We start from the raw sequence: 22,539 nt of genomic DNA, 5'->3' as shown, positions 1-22,539 counted from the left end.
GGAATGACCGGAATTCGTATCCCGATACTGACGTTCGAAACTAGCAATTTCGGCATTTTTTGAACTAGGTTATTGTTATTAATTTTATAGATGAGGAATGTGATAATTCAAAATTAGGAAGCAGTTAGTTTCATAATCAATCTACAATAAAATAGGGAGTCAAAAGAACACGCATTAGTTTGTTTCATTAGGAAGCAGTTGCAAGAAAATAACAGGCACAACGATTCAAAATTGTACTCCTCCTTAATTATTTTAATAAAATTGATTTCATAATTACAATTGGAGAGCAAATTGATCTACTAACTATTTTATATATTTCCTAAAATTAATGCCTCAATTTGTCACTTCAGATAGAGGACAACATAAGAATGGTGTGAAATTTGTGAGCTGATGTAACTCTCCTACCTGCCTAACTCTGTTCCTACTTGAACTTCCTAGATAGAGATACTATAAGAATGATTAATTAATTTTGCTAATATAATAAAATAGCTAATAAAATTGGGTTGCTCAAGTTGAGAAGTTGCAATCTTTGAAATAACAAGTTGCTAGTAGTCACATTCTGTAGGATTCAAGTTGATTAAGCAATTTTGTGACAGAAACTCATAGCCCACCAAATTTATCACCAGCCATGTTAGATGACATTGGAGCAACAAATTGATCGGCCGGTTACAACCGATAAAACACCAAATGCATCAAAACAAAGACCACACTCATCATCATCAAAACATTGTTGACCGTTCTTATATGTCGAACATCAGACACACCTGATACATCCGACACCGGTATTGGATATTTCTCATTCCCAGACTTGATTGGACTGCAAACACAAAAATTTCAAAACGTTACACTCAAAATTTGAACACAAAATAAAAATCTAGCAAGCAAAAGATAAATCATACACGGAATCTATTATCAATGGTACATCTGGCATGGGACAGTGTACATATAACAAAAACTTTATCATAATATTTAAATTAAAAAAAAAATCATTTGAAAAAAAAACTCAATATCAATATTCCTATCTTAAAACACGTTTTGACAACTAAGAATTGAAACTCCAACATAAATTAATTAGAACTGACTCCGAATCAGATTAAACTGACGGTAAAAATAAGAAACATAAATTGAAGACCGTTATAATTGAAGAGACTAAAATTATATTTATTTATTTTTAATTAATTGATTAATATTCTCTAATATTACCTTGTGGAAGCTGTGGGGCAAAAAGTGATGGTATAATCAGCAGAGGCACAAGTGAAAGTGCTAGTTCCATCATCATAAGCATAACTATAAGCGCGTGGACACGAACTCTTAAAAAACTGCGAGTAGGAACTTGGTTTACATGTAGCTGGCGTAGCAAAATCGCCACTACAGCAATACTGTGGATCCCCAAAAGCTTCACACGCGCTTTTACACGCGACTCCCACACCAGTACCGTTACTACTCATAACTTTCAATTCCATCGGACACGCAACGTTCAAGTCAACAGAACAACCCGTCGTCATGCAATTTCCGCCGCTAGTTTCGCCGTGCGGTTCGATCAACATCGGGAGATTGTAACCGTCGACGAGACTAACGTCGAAGAAATCAAGTCCGCCGTTGCCGTTAAGTGTAAACTCAGCTAATGTTGCTGGTGGTATTGCGTTTTTTCCGGCACATTCGACGGCGGAGGAATCACAGTCACCGGTTATGCAAGAGAATTTTCCGGTGGGATCTTGAGAGCAGAGTGTTCTTCCCCATAGACGGCCGGACCATGAAGGTGGTGCGGCGAGGGTATTTGATTCGCCGGGTTGAAGAGCGAAACCGGTGGTGGAGAACGGTGGTGATTCGGCACTGGATAAAATTCCCGGCCAAACTGTGTAACTACACTTGTTAACAATTGTGAATGTTGTTGAATAAGAACCTGTAATAATAACGGTAACATGTAAAAAAAAAAAACAACTTAAGACTATTGTATAAAAAAGACAACAACATAAGACACAAACATCGTAATATCCGAAAAATTTATAAAAAAAAAATAAAATTGCTTGGTGTGATATGTTTAATACAATCATCCATTGAAGTTAATCAATTTGATTAACATTATTAAATCTTCATTGGATGATTGAGATTTACACCGGACACTCTTCAGCGAAAAATAGACCGAAAAAGATTATGTCTCGTTATGGTTACCTGTTAGGAATTGAAACAGAGTTAGGGTAATCAAAGTGAGAGCAAATTGAGTTGAAGAAGCCATAATTTGGAAAAAATTGGCGATGAAGAAATTGATGAATTGGTTTCCCTTAGTAGAGGGAATTTGAAATTTTAGTAGTAAGATGAAAGAACTAGGGAAGTGAATATATATAGAGTTTTGGGTGGGGTCAAGGGCTATAGGCCCATAAGTAAAAGGGTACGTGTCAGGGGCCCACTAAGCAGTGCACATGCAAACATAAACCGCAAATGTAAGGTCGGTTGATTGTCTGATTTTTTTATTTGATGATGATTTTGTATACGCTATAGATTGAAGGTCGTTGTTTATTAGGTTTAATTATTTGGTAGATCTTTTCAACTAATTTTAGATTTTTAAATAGATTTCTTTCTTTTTTTGTTTATACAAATAGATTTCTTTTTATTCTATCATAAAACAAGATTTTTAAATAGATCCCAGATATTTTTATTTATTTTTTATAAATAATAGATCCTAGATATTTTATTTTTTATATAATAATAGATCCTATATATTTTTTTGATAATAATAATAGATCCTAGATAGTCTATCAATTTATCGAAAATATATTTAGTTTGGATTTGTATTTGAGTTTTTTTTAATAAAGATCCTATACTTTTTTTTTTACAATAGATCCTATATTTTTCTTTAGTAATTGATTCTTTGAATTCTATTTTTTCTAATAAAGATTCTTTGAACTATATTAAAAAATTAAAATGTTATGTACCAAAAAAAAATGTTAATTAGGTCTTTAAATTTTGAGACTTAAATACAAATTATTTAGAAGTTTAAGGGTTCAACTAGAAAAATAGCTTAAGATGTAATTATTAACAAATTAAGGAATCCAATAAAAAAAATAGTTTAGATTTATTTACAAATTCCAAATTGTTGAGAAAATTAAAGAGTTTAACCTTTGTACAAAGAAAATAAAGAGTAATTAAACCTATTTACCAAATTATCATAGTTACCCTTTTACAATATAAAGTTTAAGTGAGTTGAATCTTGACATTTTATTAAGGAGAATTTTTTTTTTTAAAGATTAACGAACACTTCTATATAAATAAATTTATATATTGTTCGCGACATCATTGTGCAGTATAAGTCAAGTGATCATCAACTTCTTACTGATTGAACTAAAAACCAATTTATATGTTGATGTTATTATCGTTATTATATTAGTATAATTTTTAATAATAGTACGTTTTTTAATAGCATACTATATATAGTTACTAAATATTAAAGATGAATGGAGTATTTTTGGGAGGAATCAACACTAGTGCTGATAGGACCTGGGGTATATATTGAAGGAAGCTTGAATTAGACATAAGGAAAAAAGGACGGCTACTAGTTTACATAAAAGGAATATATGAGACATAAATAATGAGGAATAAAGTTGTGCATCCAAAGCATTAGCATTGTTTTATATTTTTGAGTAACATTAAGGTCAAGGTGAGGTCTTTTTAAGACTTAAGGGGTCAAATATAAGGCTTAAGTAGAGATATAAATTCCATGTGATTGTTGTCCCTTGTTGTACTATTGCTTTGCTTCAGGGTGCCATTAACTATATGATCACATGTCTTTGATGTGAGGATCACATGTTTATGCCTTGAATTTTGATAAATTATTATGCAAGATACAATTTTCGATGGATGGATTCTTCATTTAAAACTATACAAAATATAGTTGATTGATAACTTTGTTTCTTGTGATGCAGTATTTATTGGCTACAAGTTCTTTTTTTTTTTTTTTATAATAAAAAAAGACAGATCCTGTTTTTTTAATTAAAAATCTACACCCTTTACTGATATAAATATTTTAGAAAAGTGGATTAAAAAGTTAAAAGTAATACTTCATCTGAAATGAAATACCACTTTTGCTTATATTTCAATTTAGATGGAGTATTGTGGTAGATCCATTCCTTGAAAAAGAAAAAAAAAAAATGATAGATTCACTTTATCATTTAAGACATTGTGGAATAATTAGTGTATATTCATTGGTATTATTGTGGCTTCGACAAAATTACGAAGATCAATAGTTTTGTTGAAATTCTAAAATGTAGTTTTTGTTAACGGGTGTGAAGTGGTGGAAAATGCTTCACATTTGTTTTTCGAGTGTCCTACTACAAGTGTGACGGTTTGGCAAAAAATCTTGGTGAGTATATTGGTTTTATGAAAAAAATCGCATGGAGAGGATCTTTAATTAAAGACTTAAATAGAGCTCAGGAAAATTTGTTAGAAGAAATAAAAGTTTTGTCATGTGGTTAAAATACATTTAATTTGTGAGTTAAAGCTCACAATATTCATGATACAAGGAGTTGCATTTGTTCTTTTAGTAGCAGGGGTCGATGTATTGTATGTGTATCAGGTAGGGGATTAGTCTTTGATTTTCTTTATCTTTAAATCATGTCAAATATATTAGTTGAATCTCAAAGTGTATAGAAAGATTCTTGAATCTCAAAATCAAGTTCGGGCATAATTAACCTACTCCAAATCAAGTTTAAACACTTCTTAGGTAGTAAGTAATGTAGCCAAGCACATGATAACTATAATGTCGCAATGATGTATTTTTTGATACCTTGTTTCGTATTTTCTCCCAAGTCCCAATTAATTGAAAATTTTCAAAAATCAGTAATGATATTACCTGTTGATCAGAATAGAGATGGCCGGTCCGTTGAGCAATTCGTCCACCGGAGGGGGTTGTACCTGCAGGTGCTCCGATGCTTAGGTCAGCAAAGAGTACAAGAGATACTTAGAAAGTAGAGAGAGAAAGTAGAGAGTAGAATGAATAGAATACCTGGCTCTCCTGTATATGAGAGCTTATATAGCTGCCCTCGGCGCTGGGCCAAAGGTTGGTCTATTGGGCTTGAATAACCGGCCCAATAGACTCAACTGCCAAGATGGGAGGCGGTTATTCGCCCCTATCTTGGTTAGAGCCGTTCCACTATCTACGGGTAATGGATAAGCTCCTTGGACGAAGTCGTGGCTGGATAGCGCAGCACGTATTTATCATGTCGCGAGGCCATTATGTCGGGGAAGACACGTCATTGGCTGACGTGTCAGGGAGACCTCCCCTTATTGGGCTATGCCCAAATTCCGGGCAGAAAAGTAATTGGGTCAGCTCTTGACCCAGTCCAGAACAAGTAACAAACTAACAATAATAAAAGATTGTGCGACGATGTGAACGAGATATTCGCTGCTGGGGGAACATGATGAGACCCCTGATGTGTTGAGTTAGTGGCTTGTGGGAGAAGCCATCATAGTTCAGAAAAGAAAAATTCAAGTGATAGTTATTGGTCTGCTCCCTTCAAATTTTACCTAATAAATACCATTTATTATCCAAGCTGCTTCTAATGTGCACAAGTAGCCTAAATTGTGCACCATGCACAAGTTGCTCATATTATTATAACGAGTACGAATTTTACAAAATTCACCGTTGGATTGAAAGTTTATATCATATAGATCGTCCATATTTTTTTTTAAAGAAATCGAAAATCATTTGATATGTTATTGTGACCCATAAAAATTAACGGTTTATGAATTTTAATTGAATACCGTTAATCTTGATGAGTCTCAATAACATATCAAATAATTTTTAATTTTTTTAAAAAAATTTATGGATGATCTATATGATATAAACTTTCAATCCAACAATAGATTTTATAAAATTCATATTTGTTGTAATAATATTCGAAACTTGTGCATCATGGAAGACTTAATGAAGTCTTCCATGTTAGCCAAAGCCTATTATCCAATATAATATTTAGACCAAAATTCCAACAACTTGTGAAATTGGCATAGTTAAAACAATGAATAAAAATTGATAATAAATCGATTCAAATAGTAATAGTTTTGAACTCATTAAACAAATTTTTATTTTTAATGGCAAAGATAACTATATAAATATAAAGAAAACATAATAAAAACAAGGAATTATATACTAGAAATACACTCCACCAAAATTACCAACGCCTCTCAAACTCCTAAACTAAGACACCTAATAAAGGGGAGATAAAAGTAGAAGAGAAGACCGACAAAGAACAGGTCAATCACTACCAAGAAGCAACAAGACTCATAACCAGCGGCCCACCTACCGTTATCGGCTCCAACACAAGATCAGTTGTACCTCCCACTTATAGAAGGAGCAGGCGTTACCAGAGTTTTTAATGAGATACCACTTCCATGAGGAAAGTTTCACCTTATCCACCAAATATTCGACAGAAACAGTTCATCTCGCAAATATGACATTATTTCGAGAGTTCCAGATAGCGCAGACATTAGCATGTCAAATTAATAATCACCCTAACATATTTTTCCTACCCATCCCAAAACCTAGAAAACATTAAAAAACACTACTAATACTTATAGGAGACACAAACCAAAAGTCCAACCACCTAAAAATAGAGTACCAGAAATAGAAACACAATTAACGAGAAGGTGATTAATTGCTTTTATTGAAGCTCCACAAAAAGCACATAAGACATCACCATGATCTTTGATCAGCCTACGCTTGAGAAGAATTTATCTATTAAACAAGTGACTAAAGAATTTTTGACTTATATAAAAAATCCAATTAGCAATAATTATTTATTGGACTCATGCTCACCATAGTTCGTGACGATGGCAAACTTCATACTTACATATAATATGCTAACAAAAAAAATACAATAGATTTTTTTTTTGTCAATTAGTTTAGTGGCTAGAAAATCCACATTAATAATAAAGAAGTGGAGTGTCAAGTTCGAATGTCGGCGGCTTCTGCACATATAGTGCGATGTCCTTCCTAACCGAACTAAACTCACGGGACGGGACAGATAAATAATACATTTAACTCAGAATTAAATTAGTTATAAAAATTTATTGATTTAAGTATTTAACCCAAGGTTTAAAAACCGGACAACTCATCATTGAAGTGGAGAGAAGACCCGGTTCAAGTTTGATGTGGTTCGTTGAACCTTGGTCCGACCGTCCAGTCCAGTTTTCAGAACCATTAATCTGTACATAAACCCTAGCCTCCTCTTAATTTCTTTCACCAACGCTCCAGCTTTTGCAATTCTCCAATCCAACAAAGGTATTTACTTTCCCATTTTCTTATCACTGTTCCCATTTTTTTCTTTTAATTTTCTTTCTTTTGTTTGCAATTTAGTGTAGCTATGATGAATCGCACCTTTTTATTTTTTTATGTTTGCTTCATACTTTCTAGTTTCCCATTTTGTGTTTGTTGTTTTGATTTACTACTTATTTTGTTTTTGTTGTTCGTTCCTTTTTGCAATTATAGTGTAAACCATGAAAAGAAAAAAACATTCAATTCCCTCTCCAAGGGTTAGCAAAAGATCCAACAAAGCAAAAGGGAAAGTTGTTGATGAACTTTGCCCTTACTTTGATAATATTCCATCTCACATCACTGTGCAAATTTTGCTTCAACTTCCGATTGAGTCTCTTCTCATTTGTAAGTGTGTCTGCAAAATGTGGAAAACACTCATTTCAGAACCACACTTTGCTAAATTGCACTTTGAGCGAAGACCCAGTCTCATGATTCGGACCAAAGACCATAGAGTGTCAAGAACTCTATACCTTCTCGAGTGCCAGCCTGAAAAGTTTGAGATTGGAACTGACAATCATGTCAAGCTTCAGCCTTTCAAGCTTCCTCTTCGTGATGCCAATTCAAAATTTGGGGAGAAACAAAACAAGATAAAGAATAAATCTAAATGCCCTTATATTGCTAGTAAACCAGACCTTGATAAATTTGGTATTGTGAATTCTTGCAATGGCTTGCTTTGTTTGTGTGATCCATCTAATGGAAACCCTTTGGTAATTTGCAACCCAGTCACCGGGGAGTTCATAAGACTTCCTGAAGCTACTACAACTCCTACGTTAAACACAACTCGAGTAACAAGGGAACAACGACTAACTGCACTTGGTTTCCTACCTAAAATTAATGAATATAAGGTGATAAAAATGTTGGTTAGATATGGTAAACGTGTCAATGACCATGAGAGTGTGATCCTTGAGATAAACACACTTGGAACACCGTCATGGAGAAATGTTGAAGCGGATTCTCAAGTTTCTATTCCGTTGCTTAAGTATCCCACTTGTGTGAATGGTGCACTTCATTGGATTGGATTTGAGGGTGGATTTGCGGGTCGGCCAAGGTCTATATTGTGTTTCTGTCTAGAAAGTGAGAGGTTTCAATCATTTCCTTCTCCTCCACAGGTGTTTGGAAATCATAATAATACAACTCATGGTAACAGCAAGATTACTATGGGAGAATTAAAGGGATTTCTTTACATTTGTGACTCGACCTTTTTCACTGATGTTACAATGTGGGTTATGAATGATTATGGCAATGGAGAATCGTGGACTAAGCTGTACAACATTGATCCATTAGTCAGTTCTTTTGGGAGTCCCGATCCGTCACCTTATCTATCACATTATGGTTTATGTTTTCCAATAAAACACTTTGAAGAAGGTGCTGCCGTATTGTTATATCATCCTTGCAATTGGTTTATCTACTATGAACCTGAGAAATATGGATTCAAAGTTTTTCAAATTCAAGGGCCTGATCCAAATTTTGTTGAAATAATTCCACATATTCCAAGTCTAATCTCATTGAAGGATGTCGTAAAAGGAGACAACATTGAGGTGCTGAATATCCACTCAAGGTAAGAATGTAGCTTCTAATATTTTATTTTTATTGGGTAATTGAATCTAATGATGCTCCCTTAAAAATCATAGTAATACTAATTATTAATTTTAATCATAAGAGGAGTATTCAAAGAGACATATGTGATCCTTACCAAAAAAAAAAAAAATAGACATATGTGATGTTTCCCCAATCAATTGCTTTTATTTAAAACTTATATATTTACGGTGTTGCTTATATTTATTATAATTTTAGTTCTTTTTCATTATCTAATATCTACTGCCTTTAATTATATCCCTGGTTCTTACAATTAATGGGAAAAAAAAATCATGTGGACACAATCTTTCGTTACTAATTACATCTTAGAATTTATTTTGTATAATTTCCGTTTTGACGGAGGAGAAAAAGGACAGTTGTTGTTAACTTGTTGTAATGCCAGTTTTGTTGGATCTTCTTTTGTTGTTCAGTAGTAAATAGTTTATCGAGACTATTCCATCCTCTGTAATTTACAGTTTTAACTAATATTACTCGATCATTGTTCCCTAATATTGTTTTAATTTACACAGGTGTGCAAAGTTTAAATTGCATGAAGAAAATGAAGCTCTTTCATTGTCTCAACCGATTGACGGAGACTTAGAAAGTCTACGTTCATTATTTTATTATGACAGTGACTGACACATAAATATATCTTCCTCCTCATCCTCATCTGATAGTGTTGGTGAAGAATCCGGTGAAGAGGACTCTTCCTAAGAAGAGTATGTCTGTTTTCACATTGATTGGCATTCTGGCCCCTTCTTACTACGATTTTCGGTATGTTACTTAGGCTTTGTTTCGTAATATTGGTGTTATTTTATATAGGCGTGGAAATTTTAAATTGTGTGAAGAAAATGAAGATCTTGATTGATGACTTGACAAGCACCTTCCTCCTCTGCTGGTGAGGCATTTGGTGAAGAGTACAACTTATAAGAAGAAATTTGCATCCAGTATTTGTGATTTGGCTAGTTATGATTTTTGAAAAAAAAAAATACAGATATGGTTTTAGGATGCAAATGATGTCTTTTTTGTAAACTTTAACCCAGATGTTCATTAGTCATTATCTATGGTTTTACGAGACTGGTTTGTTATCTTGTTTTGTTGGCTTAGTTTAGAAAAAGACAATGATTATTGCTTAGCCTTTTCATTTTGTTTCTTGATCTCCTATATGTGTTTTTCTTCATCTATATCCTGTCATCCTAGAAAAGGGTTTTATGGAAAAATCGCAATGAGAGGATCTTTGAGACTTAAATCGAACTCAAGAAATTAACACAACGAGTTGAGATCCCAACCATTACAGCTTGTGTTAATCTCACAATATGAATGATACAAGGAGTTGTTTTGGTTGGATGTAATTTGTCTTGTTTGACCCACATTTGTTCTTAGTAGCAGGGGTCGAATATATGGTTTGGGATCGAACTTGTTTTTGGCTTATATTCGATTGGCATTTCTTGTGCTAAATTTAATAAATTCCTTTTTGCCTCTTCGGAAGAAAAAAAGAAGACATTGATATGCATGAATTATAGTTTGAATTTAGGATTTTTCATTTCTGAAAACTTATAATATGTGAATTTAACTACTAAATTATATTTAGCCAAAAATAAAATATAAGTTTATATCAGTTGAATCTCAAAGTCTATAAAGATTCTTGAATCTCAAAGTGAAGTGGTTAGCAATAATGGGTCATGAGGTGTGTCCAATTCTCCTTCCCCATTTATCTGTGCTGTGCAAGTGTTGGTCACTTGGTCAATATAAAAAAAAGAATGGTCTCACATAAATTAATACGGCTCATTATTTTTCTTATTAAGCAAAAACATGAAATCACTTCAGAAGCAAAAAATAAAAATCATCCATGAAAAATTATTAATCATACAGAAGCTACAAAGCAAAAACATTTCACGACGAAGAACCATGAACCTGAAATCACTTAAATAGAAATGGGTCTACCTTATACTGATGATGTGACGAAAAACAATGAGCTACCTCATAGACTCACGATGAAGAACGATGATGTAATGATGTGGTGTGATGTAAACATCGCAGATATGATAAAGAAAGCAACAACTTTGATGGCACCAGAGAGAGTGAAGCTGGGTCAGTTTGTTCTGGTCGTTGTGAAGATGGCTTAATTTGGTTTTCCACTGTGTTGTGTTCTACCCGTAATAGAACTAAGATAATTCCGTGATACAACAGCCAGCCAGTTGATGATGATGTATTGGGAGTCTCTACTTCCAGAATGATGAGGTTGAGGCAGTTAAAGTGGCATTAGACCTCTAGATTAAATTGTATCTTAGTGCGAAAGTCTTGGCGTTTATATAGAATGAGTTTCATGATATTTGGGTTGTATGTATTGGGAATTGACTCTTTTGATTTAGACCGTTGGCCAGTTTTTAACAAGTAAACATGTGCATTCGCACAAATCGATTGACTTTTATTCAATATTTAAATTCGACATTATATTAATTTTAAAATTTATTAATCATGGCCAAATTAGATAATTTGGTACTAATTATTTTTAATATATTGTTAGTAGATTCAATTATTTTCCATGTGATTGAGTAAAGAAGATCCGTGGAATTCTATTATTTCTGCTGCTACTGCTACTGGTGGTTTTTTATCTATGCGTCGTGGATTTGCTGCTTCGGCTAAATCCGCGGCGATTGGTGCTGTTTTGTTAGGTCTTATTGAAGGGACAGGGATTGCTCTCAATAAGTTTTCAGTTGCTCAGCAGGATATGCCTCCGGTTATGATTGAGGATATGCCACCGCAGCCGCCGAAGTCGTCGTGGTTTGGTGGAGCAAAGGAAGAAGAGAAGATTGCAAATGGTGGAAGTGAGGTGAAGATTTTGGAGAGTTTTCATGATGCTCCTCCCCTGCCTAGTTTTGAGTACAAGTGAATTAAGGTTTGGTTTGAACCTCAATTAGTGGTGGTTGTTAATGTTGATTGAATAATTATAATACCTTAAATTAGTTAGTTACCTGGTTAATCCTTGTTTTGAAATCAATAATATTATGTAGTAATACTAATGAGTAATGAGTGAAGTGCTAGACTTTTGTTACAATGATTTTTTTGAACGTTATCATAAAATGTGGAGATGAAGCTCAATTGATGAATGCATAAAATAGGCGCAATGCAGGGAAACTAGTATCGATCGCAGTGAATAGGTGCAGCGAGAGAGAAAAATGAGGGCAGAAGCATAAATCTCAAAATTGCATAATTCACAAATCTGTTTGATAAAATAGAGTTAACAGTTATCACCTAACTCTAAGTTAGTTGGATAACTTGTGATGCAAGATAATTTGTGATGCAAGTAACTCTTCATTCTTTCTTATCTTCACATTTGACTGTTATAATTAGTGTAAGTATACTAGATTGCTAGTAGTTTAATTACAGTGTGTTTAAGTTAAATGACTCGTTCTTATGTTTGCTGCTTTATTGCTTGGATTTCATGTATTTGATAGTAGGACTTGATTGAATTTGTGGTGATTGGTTTCGTAAGAATAGTGAAATAATTACCTCTTCATGCCCAATAAACGTTGCAAACATGATCCTTGAACCTTGTGTATGAATTTGTGTTGTATGAAATGAGTTGAGAGTGAAGTGATATATAAAGTTAAGGTTGATATTGCAATAGTAATATAAACTAGTATTAATTTTTCAGCAATGGTTGATTATACTTACCTAGACTTTACTGTTAGAGTCAAATATAATATATGTAATATGATGTTAAGAAGATGTAGGACAGAATAGTTAATTAGAACAGGTGTTGTAGATTTTAGTAATGTTGTGATGTGAGACGGAGGAGGTTATGTTTTGGCATAGCTTCTATGTTGAAATCACAATTTTCCAGATGCAGTTTTAGCTATGATTGAGAGCTACCAGCTTCAGTTTCAACTAAAACATTGCATTTTTTTTAATCAAACAAAATTATCTTATATCAATACTCAAAAACAAATTAGTACAAGGAGGACTCATCTCAAATACACGATGACTAGGCCAAGATATGGCCACCCTCGCAAGGGTGTGAGCAACCATATTTATTTGTTGCCTTACGAACTTTACCTCAAAACAAAGACAAGCTAATTCTAATCCTAGAAACAATAGAATTGAACTCAGACACTCCTACAGTCCTAGCATAGAGGGAATTAATCAAAACTTGTGAGTCACTTTCAAAAACTATCTTGTTCCATCCTCTGCTATATTTTTCTATACAATAGCTAAATAAGAAAATAGTTGGTCTCCTTGTTTAGGTGACATACTATATATTTTTAAACAAGGTAACCAAAAATTATTATATATTTTTTTCTATACAAATGGCTAAATAAGAAAATAGTTGTTTTTGCGCGTGAAAATATCTTAGTTTACACAAATTGATAAAAAAAATAGTTGATATGACCTTAATAATAAAAAAATGACAGAAATAATTGTTTATACCTAATAAAAATATAAAAAGTTTTTTCTTAAAAAATTGATACATCTAAATCTTAAGGTACAAGACAAACTTGTAGTACCGAGATCTATTCTATGTTTGGGAATAGTTGCCAATATTATATTCATATCATGGTTATTCTGTTGCATACCTCATTCAATAGGTAATTAATGAATTTGGTAGTTATGTGTAAGTAGCAAATTTTATGTAACGAGATAAATGCAAACATTCTAACATAGTAACATCAAATATTTCTACACATTATTGCAATGGGACAAACAGATTGAGGCCAAAACTCGAGTCAATCTATGTTGCAATTCTCAATCCAACTCTCTGCAATCAATCCTTGACTCAAGTTGGATTAATGGAGCACAAGAAACTAATGCAGTCCCTCCGACCAATGGGTTAACGGAGCACGCGATGCGATGCTTCTATAAGGTAATTGCTATGGAAGTGTGGTGAAATGGAAGGTTTCTCTTCTCTGCCGATGAGATGTTTAAATGCCGTTGCATTTCTCCTTTGTCGTTACAATTTCAACTAACTTTAATCGAATCAGAAGGCAAAGAATTCAAGCATAGATCAAGGAACAAAGAGTAACTCCATACTTATTGGACCTGGAAAGTTATTTATAGTTAGTTAGCTGTTGGCTTTTAGTAGCTATAACTTGTAAGTTTCTAACATGGCAAAAATCTTGTATAAAATACTCTTCAGTAATCAAGTCAGGTATGAATGCTAATTCCTTTTGTTCACATATGATAATACGGTATCGGATGCGTAGAGCTTTCACATTGTTTCGTCTTCTGCTCAAAACTTTGTCATTGACATTTGACACATTATAGAATCAATGGAAATCTTTCCCAAAATCGAACCAACCCTTACTATTTTTACCGTGCAAAACCACCCAGAACTATGTTTGTTTCTCCTTGTCTCATTGGTGACAATAATGACTCTTAGAGCTATGAAGCGTGCCATACGCTCCAAAGAATAATAAACTTTGTTGATCTAAAGCATTGCAACGACATTATCATTTCTTGGATTAATTGTGCATTGTCACAAGTTATTACTCAAAGCACCATCTGCATTGATAGTTCTCGGGTCTAGGGACGCATAAGAGATTAAAGAATTGCATTGCACTGATCAAAATTGAAGACCTAGTTAGAGACATGTATGGTTCATCCCAACCAGTAGGTAGGCTGTTTTGTTAATCTCACCCGTGCATAAGTTGATAGCTCATGCATTGGTTTGACCAGATCTAGGTTGCGTGCGATCAAGACCTCTACCTCGTTTTTGTAGGCAGTCAGCCACATCTAGACTGTTTGGTCAAGAGTAAACCATTCAAATTTTAAGCTTTGTATTTTAGATTTAAAATCTACATTGTAATCTAAATCGTCAAATCTTGATGTGGCTGACGTGTGCAATCATATTACACACAATCCAAATCAAGTTTGATCCCCCTTCCCTTCCCAGGTCACCCAAACCCTTTCTCTCAATACCTCCAACTAACATTAAAATTGATGAAGTTGGTTTCATCTATATTGCATGATCCTCAAAATTATTTCTTGCAACGATTCTACAAACAATATTGTTCACAAGCAAGGTATAATTTTTTGTCATACCAAAATTACAAGGGTTGTAATCTATCTACAAAATGCAGGAGGGTATATAGATATCCTGCTGCACAAAGTGGAACTTGTTATCTGTGCAAGTGAAAATAAATTAATACACTTCAACGTTCCATTGCTCTGACTTCTTCAACTGTCTCTTGTACTCGATCCAATCGATGCCTACAACACATAACAAACACAACGTGATGACTAGAATTTCTCTGATTCTTGTAATATTTTTTTCGGATAGACAAATGTTAGTATATTAATTGTCATGTTAGCATTTTCTCCTTCATCAGGGTTTGAACTCTGATCATTTAACTCTTTCTAACCCTCAGCACATACTAATTGAGCTATTCAACCCCCCTGTCGGATTTCTATAATGAAAATTCAAAATGTTTCTTACCGTCTTTGGCAGCAAGTGACACCATGATGTCATCAATTCCCTTTTCCATTCCTTTCAGTCCACACATGTAAACAAATGTGTTGTCTTTCTTAAGTAATTCCCACAACTCTTCTGCATATTGAGCCATTCTGGTTTGGATGTACATTTTCTCCCCTTTGTCGTTTACTTGCTCTCTGCTCACAGCAAAGTCAAGCCTGAAGTTTTCAGGTGCTTTCTCCTTCATCAATTCAAATTCCTGTACAATACAATTAAAATTGTATAAGCCTTCCTGTTCTATAGAACTTGTATCCGAATTTCGTGAATAGTGAAAAAAGTTTGATTCATCTCACCTCCTTATAAAGCAGTGAGCTGCTAGTGGGGACACCTAGGAAGAGCCATGCCAAACCATTGAACTACAAATATCATATATGCCAAAAGCAGAAAACTCGGTTAATCATCAAATACGGTTAGCACAAAAACATCTTTTACTCAACTTTTAGTTTCTTGTGCAGCACTCAATTTACTTTGCTTATGCTTACTAGGTAAATAAAAATTGCCACTCTTTAAAAGATCTATAAAGATAAATATCTCTATGTAGTTCCAATAAAATAGAGCATTTCTGGTAGCATCGACCACCCGGTAGTGATTTCCTGTGCTATAAACTCTTCCCTTACCTTGTAATCTTCATGCTTCTCGAAGAACATTTTCCATAAGAATGAGCGGAATGGGGCGATTCCAGTACCAGTTCCCAACTGCAGAGAAAATTTTAATGATCAAATGGAGAAAATCAAAACAATAACCATGACTAAAGAAAGGGCTCAAATATTAACTATTTTTTCTTTTCCATTTAGATGGAGATGACTAAGTAATGTACCATGATGACGGTGGCGTTAGGATCTTTTGGCATAAGCATTTCTTTACCAACTGGTCCAGTAATCTTTACTTCATTTCCAGGCTTCAAATCGCCTGAATAAAGAGAACCACAGTGTTGATTGGTTTAAAGGGTGGAGATCGTTAATGCTAACAAATGAAGTCTTAGGGATGCAGAAAGAAAAGTCTCAATTAATTAGAACATCGATGATTGATATATGTATAAACAAAACAAATTCTCTTTTTAAGTCCTCAAATGCAAAAGTAAAAGTATTCATCCTTACACAAGAAGTTTGAGCAGACTCCCTTAACAACTTCTCCGGCATCATTTGTGTACACAAGACGTTTCACGCATAGAGAAACCTGTATCAAAGAATCATATCAGATCAGCTTAAACTGCTATCCAACAAAAGATGTGTCAGCAACTTAGCATATACTCGTTTTGAGGATTCTACTCTCAAATTCATTTTGGTGGACTATAGATTACAAAAGTTTGAATTTTGTAGCTTCAATAAAACTCGATGAATGTTCAAACTACTAACTCCCAATTCTCAGCTACAACAATATAAAGAAACGATAATATGATTAGTTCTCCGAATTAATAAGACTCACAGTTTTGGAGTCTCCAAAATCACCAAGGGCACTGCTAGCAATTGAATACAATCTCAGCTTGTGAGGCTTGCCATTCTTGTCAATACCATCTGGAATTACCCCAATGGATTGTCCTTCTCTGTAAGGAACCTCTCCTGTAATAACAGTACAAATATTTGGCTTTTGAGCTATAAAATCAATTAATATTTTTTGAAACCAATCATGTTATCACTTATGAAACACGGTTTTAACAAAAGGCCTGCAACCGCATTGTGATGTTTATAGGACTGCAGTTGAAGTTGCATCATCTGTATTTGATTGCGATTTTCCACAATATCAAGTATCTTGTTGCCAAATAGTATTTAAACTGGATTGTAGTATTTAAATTAAGTTTTGTACTATGTAACCCTAATTCACTGCATAATAGAAAACTACAAGAGTCACTCTACTGTCAAAGGCGTATGCAAAACGATCAAACTCAGTTGTGTTCTTGTGCATTTATTTATCTGCTTTCTTTAGTAACGAATTTGTTATTCTAACAAAACAAGATACAACCGTAATTTAAAACCTTGTTATAAATAGTGAATGTAAAAGTAAATGTATGAGAACACACCCTCAGTGCTGAAAACCATGTGCCAAGTTTCACCAGGTGCATCATCACCAGTGATCTTTGTGTTGAGAAGACACATCCCAGTGTATGGATCCTTGGGTTTGAACTTGTTCACAACAATATCTTCATCCTGTTTCTTTGATATCTTTACTACCTTAGCAGGTGCTACAGCTTCTTCTGTAGTAACTTGTGCTCTGATGGTACCTACCCTTCCACTTATAGAAACATTATTCAATGAAACCTGTAAAACAAAGAACACCTTAAATCATAATCATATACTCAGCAGAGACACTTCTGATCAAAGACGTGTCCGGTACGAACGAGTGTCTGACAGACACTCTGACACCAACAAATATACATAAACTAATGACTCCTATTTTTTAAATTATTACCGGTGTCTATGTATCGTGTCAGTATCAAGTCTGGTATTCATGTACCAATGTCAGTATTGGTATTAGTGTCTGACACCGATACATGGACACTTCAAATCAAAGACATGTCCGGTATTAGTGCCTGACACCAACATATATATATATATATATATATATATATATATATATATATATATATATATATATATATATATATATATATATATATATTTCTTAAATTATTACGAGTGTCTACATATCAGTGTCTACATGGTATTGTGTCCGGTATCCGTGTATGTGCCAGACTGCCTGTGCTTGATAGACACCGATAAACCAATTAATTTAGAATGTAAAATATGAAATCTTAATTGGATCAATGCATTGTGCATGATTATGACTATGGAACAATGGAACATACCTTCTTAAAGACAAGTCTCTCTGGGGCAACAATAGATGTCCTGATCGGGAGAGAAGTTGTGTTGGAGTATGGGAAAGAGACGGCGGCTGTTACAGCAGCAGCCATGTTGTTGTTGTAGGAAGAATCGAGAAATGGAGAAAGAGAGATAAAGTAATGTTAATTAATTGACAAATATGTATATGCAGTGATGAGTGAATAAGGTAGTATCTCGTTTTTTTTCTGGTTGGACAAAGGATATTATGATTGAGTGGATGAAATTTGTAAGCCAAAGAAGTGGTAGATATGATGTTAGGATAAGTCTATCTTTCTGTATGATTCTTAAACTTGTGATGACCATTTTGGCCTAAGGATCTTTGGTCACTAGATCATTTATTTGAGGTCCTGAGGACATAAGATTTAAGGCCGTAGAGGGCAGTCAAGGGAATTTCACGGTGAATAAGTGGGAGTATCGGGTTTCGAACTCCGATCTTTGCAATAAATTTATAATGTTCATGTTAATTGAGTTATGTTCACGGGACGTGAGAATTTTCCATTTATTAAAAATAATAAAAATAATAATAATAATAATATATTGTTTTTTTACGCGAATAATAATATATTGTTATTATCATAACTGTGTCTGCCCGTGTCTAACTTATGTACCAAAAAAAAAGATATGCCTTATGTTATGGTTAGTTTGTTAATAAAAGATTTTTGCTGCTAAAAAAAATATGTGTTTTATGTTATTGTGAGTTTGTTAATAAAAAAATTTTGTTGCTACTAAAAAAAAAGCAAGGGTAATGGTGGTATTATGAAAAGTCTACACCAAAATTCATGTATTCTTTTTATATATAGTATACAATAGATATAGATGAAAAAAACCATAAAAAAAAAAAGAAAGTTAAGGGCAATTATGGAATAATTAAAAAGTCATAAAGGAAATTAAGGGTAAAATGGACCAAAAAAAAGTCAACTCAAACTCTCTTATCCCCTTTATATATTGTTATAGATAATTTTCATGATATTTTTTTATGGATTAACTTCTTTCGAATGATTTGAATTATCTAATCAAGTGATAATATCTTCAAACATAGTAGCACAGGAAAAAGGAAAGCAAACAAGAAAAGGAGGAGTAGAAAGAAAATGGTAGAAATCATCGCACTCTACCAAGAGAATTACTCCATCCGATTCAAAATATAACTAAAAATGAGTAAAAAAAACTTGAAGTATTTGGTTAAAAATTTGGACTAAATATAATTATTTTTGTTGACCACTTTTTGCTTATATTTTGGAACTGAGGGAGTATAAAATTAAGATAAAATCACCACAAAAGTAAGTGGTTTTTTTATAAGATTTAAATTTGGTTATAAAAAAAAGCCTATAGAGCAGCAAAAAATTATTTCTACTAGGAGTTGAACTCGAGTTCTCATGAACGATTTGTCATAGAAAAACTTCATTAATCATTTGAATTCAATGTCTTAGACTCTTGGTTACTTTGGTGTCGGTTTTTTGAATATAATAATAATAATAATAATAATAATAATAATAATAATAATAATAATAATAAAACTCTTATTTAGACATTGCCCATTGTAAATAATACAAATTTTCTCCTCAATATATGTTATTTATGAAAAAGATACTTATATTTGAAAAGAAAAAAAAAACTTAAATAGTGCTTTCAATGTACTAGTTAAATATATTAATAAAAAAAAGTTTAATTTTAAATTTTCACATTCAATACCTTAAAAATATAGATGTACCAACTTAGTTGAAATATCTAGTCAATTCTTGATGATTAATTCTCTTAACTTATCTAAAATGAAACCTTAAAAATATAAAAATCATATTTAGGGCCCTTTTATCACATTAATTTTATCTTTAATTTTAAGTTGTTTATCATGTGCCATTTTAGGGCACATTTTAGCATTTTCCTTTTGATAATTTCATAATCTACCCACCCTACGTATTTCTTTTCTACCCCTGTTTTTCCATTTTTGTCCTTGTATAAAAACTTTGGAGCGTGTTTTCCGAAGATTTTTCCAAGGAAAAAAAAATTCAAAAAATGCATTCTAAAATGTTTATCCAAAAGCACAAATGGAAACCCAAGAGATAGAAAAGAAACACGGAGGGTGGATGAGAAGAGAAAAATTCCAATAAAGTGGCTCACCACCTAGCCCATCTAGCTTCAGAAGAGCCCAATAGGACTTGGATGAAGAGATTCCTCCTTGGATTGCTGCCCAAGTTGTTTCATTAATGCATGTTAAAAAAAAAAATACCACCCCATTTAGATCCTTTTGAGATATTTATTTGTCCTTTTTTATAAGATTTCTTTTAAATTTTCTTCTTTATTGACATATAAATGGTTATCTTTTGGTAGTGATATTAATTAAGATATGAAAGTTTTGGATTCAATATTAGTACTGTATACTTTCATGGAAGCTTCGGTGTTCTTTTACTCCTGTCATAAGAAGGTAGTCGGGTATCATTCACATTAAATTTAAGAATAATTCTATAAGTGAGTTGAACACCACATTTTAACTCAAAATCTTAAGGTATTAGATTTATGAGTCTTCTCACCTATAAAATTGTTCAACATCCACTTTTCTAAACAATATGAAACTTAACTCAGATATCACAACACTCCCGTATGTGACTATTAGAAAGCCAAAGACAATATTAGGTAAAACTATGATTATGAAGGACTACTCTGGTAAGTTTTTAAGTTTAACACAATGTATAATTGGAAACGAAAAATAAATTCAAATAATATGTTTGTTTCCGGTGATCGTTTATTATATTCATTTTGTTGTTTAGCCATGTAAGCCTATATGCCAAAGGTTTAATTTGGAACATCTTTTTCCAATAGATTATTTGTGAGTACTCAAAATCTATCTACAATTAGTTTTTCAAAATCTATCAATTTTCTTTGACTTCTTTTTTTTTTTTATACAAGCACACACATATCACACATTTTTTAAATTCCTATTTAGTCTTGAGTTCGATCTCCGACCGGTGTGTTTGTAGAATTATTTGGTTTAAGAGGTTAACTCCTTAAATAGATCTCAATTATCTTAAGGGAATTAATCTCTGTAATTACTCAAGATTAAAGAGAGAATGAATGAATGAAGATTGAAGAGAGTAAGAGAAGGCGGGTTGTGTATAGATTAAATAGAGAAGAAGAGAGAAGAGAGGTGGTTTAGGTTATATGATTACATTTGTTCTTTTGTTCGATATATGAATTTTGCTTGCGGACTAGTCCAATTCTATTCGCATTATTTGTCACTAGTGGCCAAACGGGCACGTTCCGTGCCCGTTTGTGTGGTCCATATTTTCTATTTTGCTAACGTATATATAAACCGTAAACAATGATTTTACTAAAAATTTGATTCTTATTCAATTCAATTTTTGTGTACTTTTAGTTTCCATTTAAATAAAAAATGTATTTTATGTGCATTGATCGACATAATAGGTAAAGAAACACCTTGATGGATTTAGAAGTACTCTCTCTATCTCAAAAATGATTGAGAAAGGCTAAGAGAACGCGTCAGTACACCACGTCCTGAAACCGTTCTCATAGCCTATGACAATGTTTTTTTTTTACATTTTTTTTATACCGATGAGGGTGCATTACACATAGGGATGGCAATTTGACCCATACCCAGAGGGTACCCGCAAAAAATTACCCACAACTGGTAGGGTAAAAACCCGCATTTTAGGTACGGGCACGGGTATGGGTAATTACCCGCAAAAATAACGGGTATGGGTGCAGGTACGGGTACCTTAGTACCCACCCTGCCCTATACCCGCATAATATATATTTATTTATTTTATTTATATTATGATCTAACCTGTTGATCTGAAAGGTTGAGGCCGGTCCGTTGAGCAAGCTTCCACACCGAAGGGGGGGTTTGTACCTGCAGGTGCTCCGATGCCTAAGTCAGCAAAGAGAACAAGAGAGATACAATAGAAGAGAGAGAAAGTAGAATGCAGAATGATTCCGACTACCTGGCTCTCCTGTCTAGGAGAGCTTATATAGTGCCCCCAGCGCTGGGCCAAAGGTTGGTCTATTGGGCCGGGATAACCGGCCCAATAGACTCAACTGCCAAGATAGTCCCCGTATCGTAGGGGAAGGCCGTTATTTGCCTCTATCTTGGTTGGAGTCGTTCCGCTATTCGCGGGTAAGGGATAGGCTCCGTGACAGCTGTGGCTGGATAGAGGAGCACGTGCTAAACGTGCTGCTTAGCTGTTAAGCTAAGGCGGAATGGGTCAACGTGCAAGGATAGACGAGCACGTGATTAGCGTGGAGCTAATCCGTTATGTCGAGCAGGACACGTCATTGGCTGACGTGTCGGGGAAGTCCCCCCTTATTGGGCCGTGCCCTAAATGTCGGGCATAAGGGAT

General features: G+C 33.7%; 3 protein-coding genes across 4 annotated transcripts; 1 reads left to right on the top strand and 2 right to left on the bottom strand.

The window, feature by feature from the left end:
* Positions 1-224: 224 nt before the first annotated feature.
* LOC123909644 (pathogenesis-related thaumatin-like protein 3.5) lies at positions 225-2,307 on the bottom strand. The gene is made up of 3 exons (XM_045960513.1): positions 2,173-2,307; positions 1,204-1,903; positions 225-817 (listed from the first exon to the last, which is right to left on the bottom strand). Exons 1-3 carry the CDS (start codon positions 2,234-2,236, stop codon positions 667-669), a joined length of 915 nt encoding a protein of 304 aa, XP_045816469.1. The 5' UTR covers positions 2,237-2,307; the 3' UTR covers positions 225-666.
* Positions 2,308-7,110: 4,803 nt separating this feature from the next.
* LOC123908791 (F-box/kelch-repeat protein At3g06240-like) lies at positions 7,111-10,032 on the top strand. 2 transcript variants are annotated; one of them, XR_006809706.1, is made up of 4 exons: positions 7,154-7,273; positions 7,481-8,864; positions 9,412-9,600; positions 9,704-10,032. XR_006809706.1 is itself a non-coding variant. In XM_045959521.1 (3 exons), the coding sequence occupies exons 2-3, from the start codon at positions 7,489-7,491 to the stop codon at positions 9,518-9,520; spliced, it is 1,485 nt and encodes a 494-aa protein (XP_045815477.1). In that variant the 5' UTR covers positions 7,111-7,273; positions 7,481-7,488; the 3' UTR covers positions 9,521-10,032. The 2 variants fall into 2 exon arrangements, 1 of the variants encoding a protein (XP_045815477.1); XM_045959521.1 differs by having other exon boundaries at positions 7,111-7,273; positions 9,412-10,032.
* A 4,786-nt stretch (positions 10,033-14,818) lies between these two features.
* Positions 14,819-18,562, bottom strand: LOC123909842 (ferredoxin--NADP reductase, leaf isozyme, chloroplastic). Its single transcript, XM_045960766.1, has 9 exons — positions 18,157-18,562; positions 17,371-17,608; positions 16,779-16,912; positions 16,451-16,529; positions 16,171-16,262; positions 15,971-16,048; positions 15,647-15,709; positions 15,318-15,552; positions 14,819-15,091 (listed from the first exon to the last, which is right to left on the bottom strand). The coding sequence occupies exons 1-9, from the start codon at positions 18,259-18,261 to the stop codon at positions 15,024-15,026; spliced, it is 1,092 nt and encodes a 363-aa protein (XP_045816722.1). The 5' UTR covers positions 18,262-18,562; the 3' UTR covers positions 14,819-15,023.
* Between the last annotated feature and the right edge of the window lie 3,977 nt (positions 18,563-22,539).

The sequence above is a fragment of the Trifolium pratense genome, linkage group LG2 (genome assembly GCF_020283565.1).
Source record: "Trifolium pratense cultivar HEN17-A07 linkage group LG2, ARS_RC_1.1, whole genome shotgun sequence".
Taxonomy (NCBI): Eukaryota; Viridiplantae; Streptophyta; class Magnoliopsida; order Fabales; family Fabaceae; genus Trifolium; species Trifolium pratense.
Note: the sequence above shows the minus strand (reverse complement) of the source record. Positions and strands in the feature narration are given on the sequence as shown.

Coding starts and splice junctions, on each gene's coding strand:
- LOC123909644 (XM_045960513.1), bottom strand. CDS start 2,236: ATGGCTTCTTCAACTCAATTTGCTCTCACTTTGATTACCCTAACTCTG. Junction 1,904..2,172: donor TCTGTTTCAATTCCTAACAG/GTAACCATAACG, acceptor TTATTATTACAG/GTTCTTATTCAACAACATTC. Junction 818..1,203: donor TGCCCCACAGCTTCCACAAG/GTAATATTAGAG, acceptor TTGTGTTTGCAG/TCCAATCAAGTCTGGGAATG.
- LOC123908791 (XM_045959521.1), top strand. CDS start 7,489: ATGAAAAGAAAAAAACATTCAATTCCCTCTCCAAGGGTTAGCAAAAGA. Junction 8,865..9,411: donor GTGCTGAATATCCACTCAAG/GTAAGAATGTAG, acceptor TAATTTACACAG/GTGTGCAAAGTTTAAATTGC.
- LOC123909842 (XM_045960766.1), bottom strand. CDS start 18,261: ATGGCTGCTGCTGTAACAGCCGCCGTCTCTTTCCCATACTCCAACACA. Junction 16,049..16,170: donor CTAACGCCACCGTCATCATG/GTACATTACTTA, acceptor TTTTCTCTGCAG/TTGGGAACTGGTACTGGAAT. Junction 15,710..15,970: donor AGAAGCATGAAGATTACAAG/GTAAGGGAAGAG, acceptor TGATATTTGTAG/TTCAATGGTTTGGCATGGCT.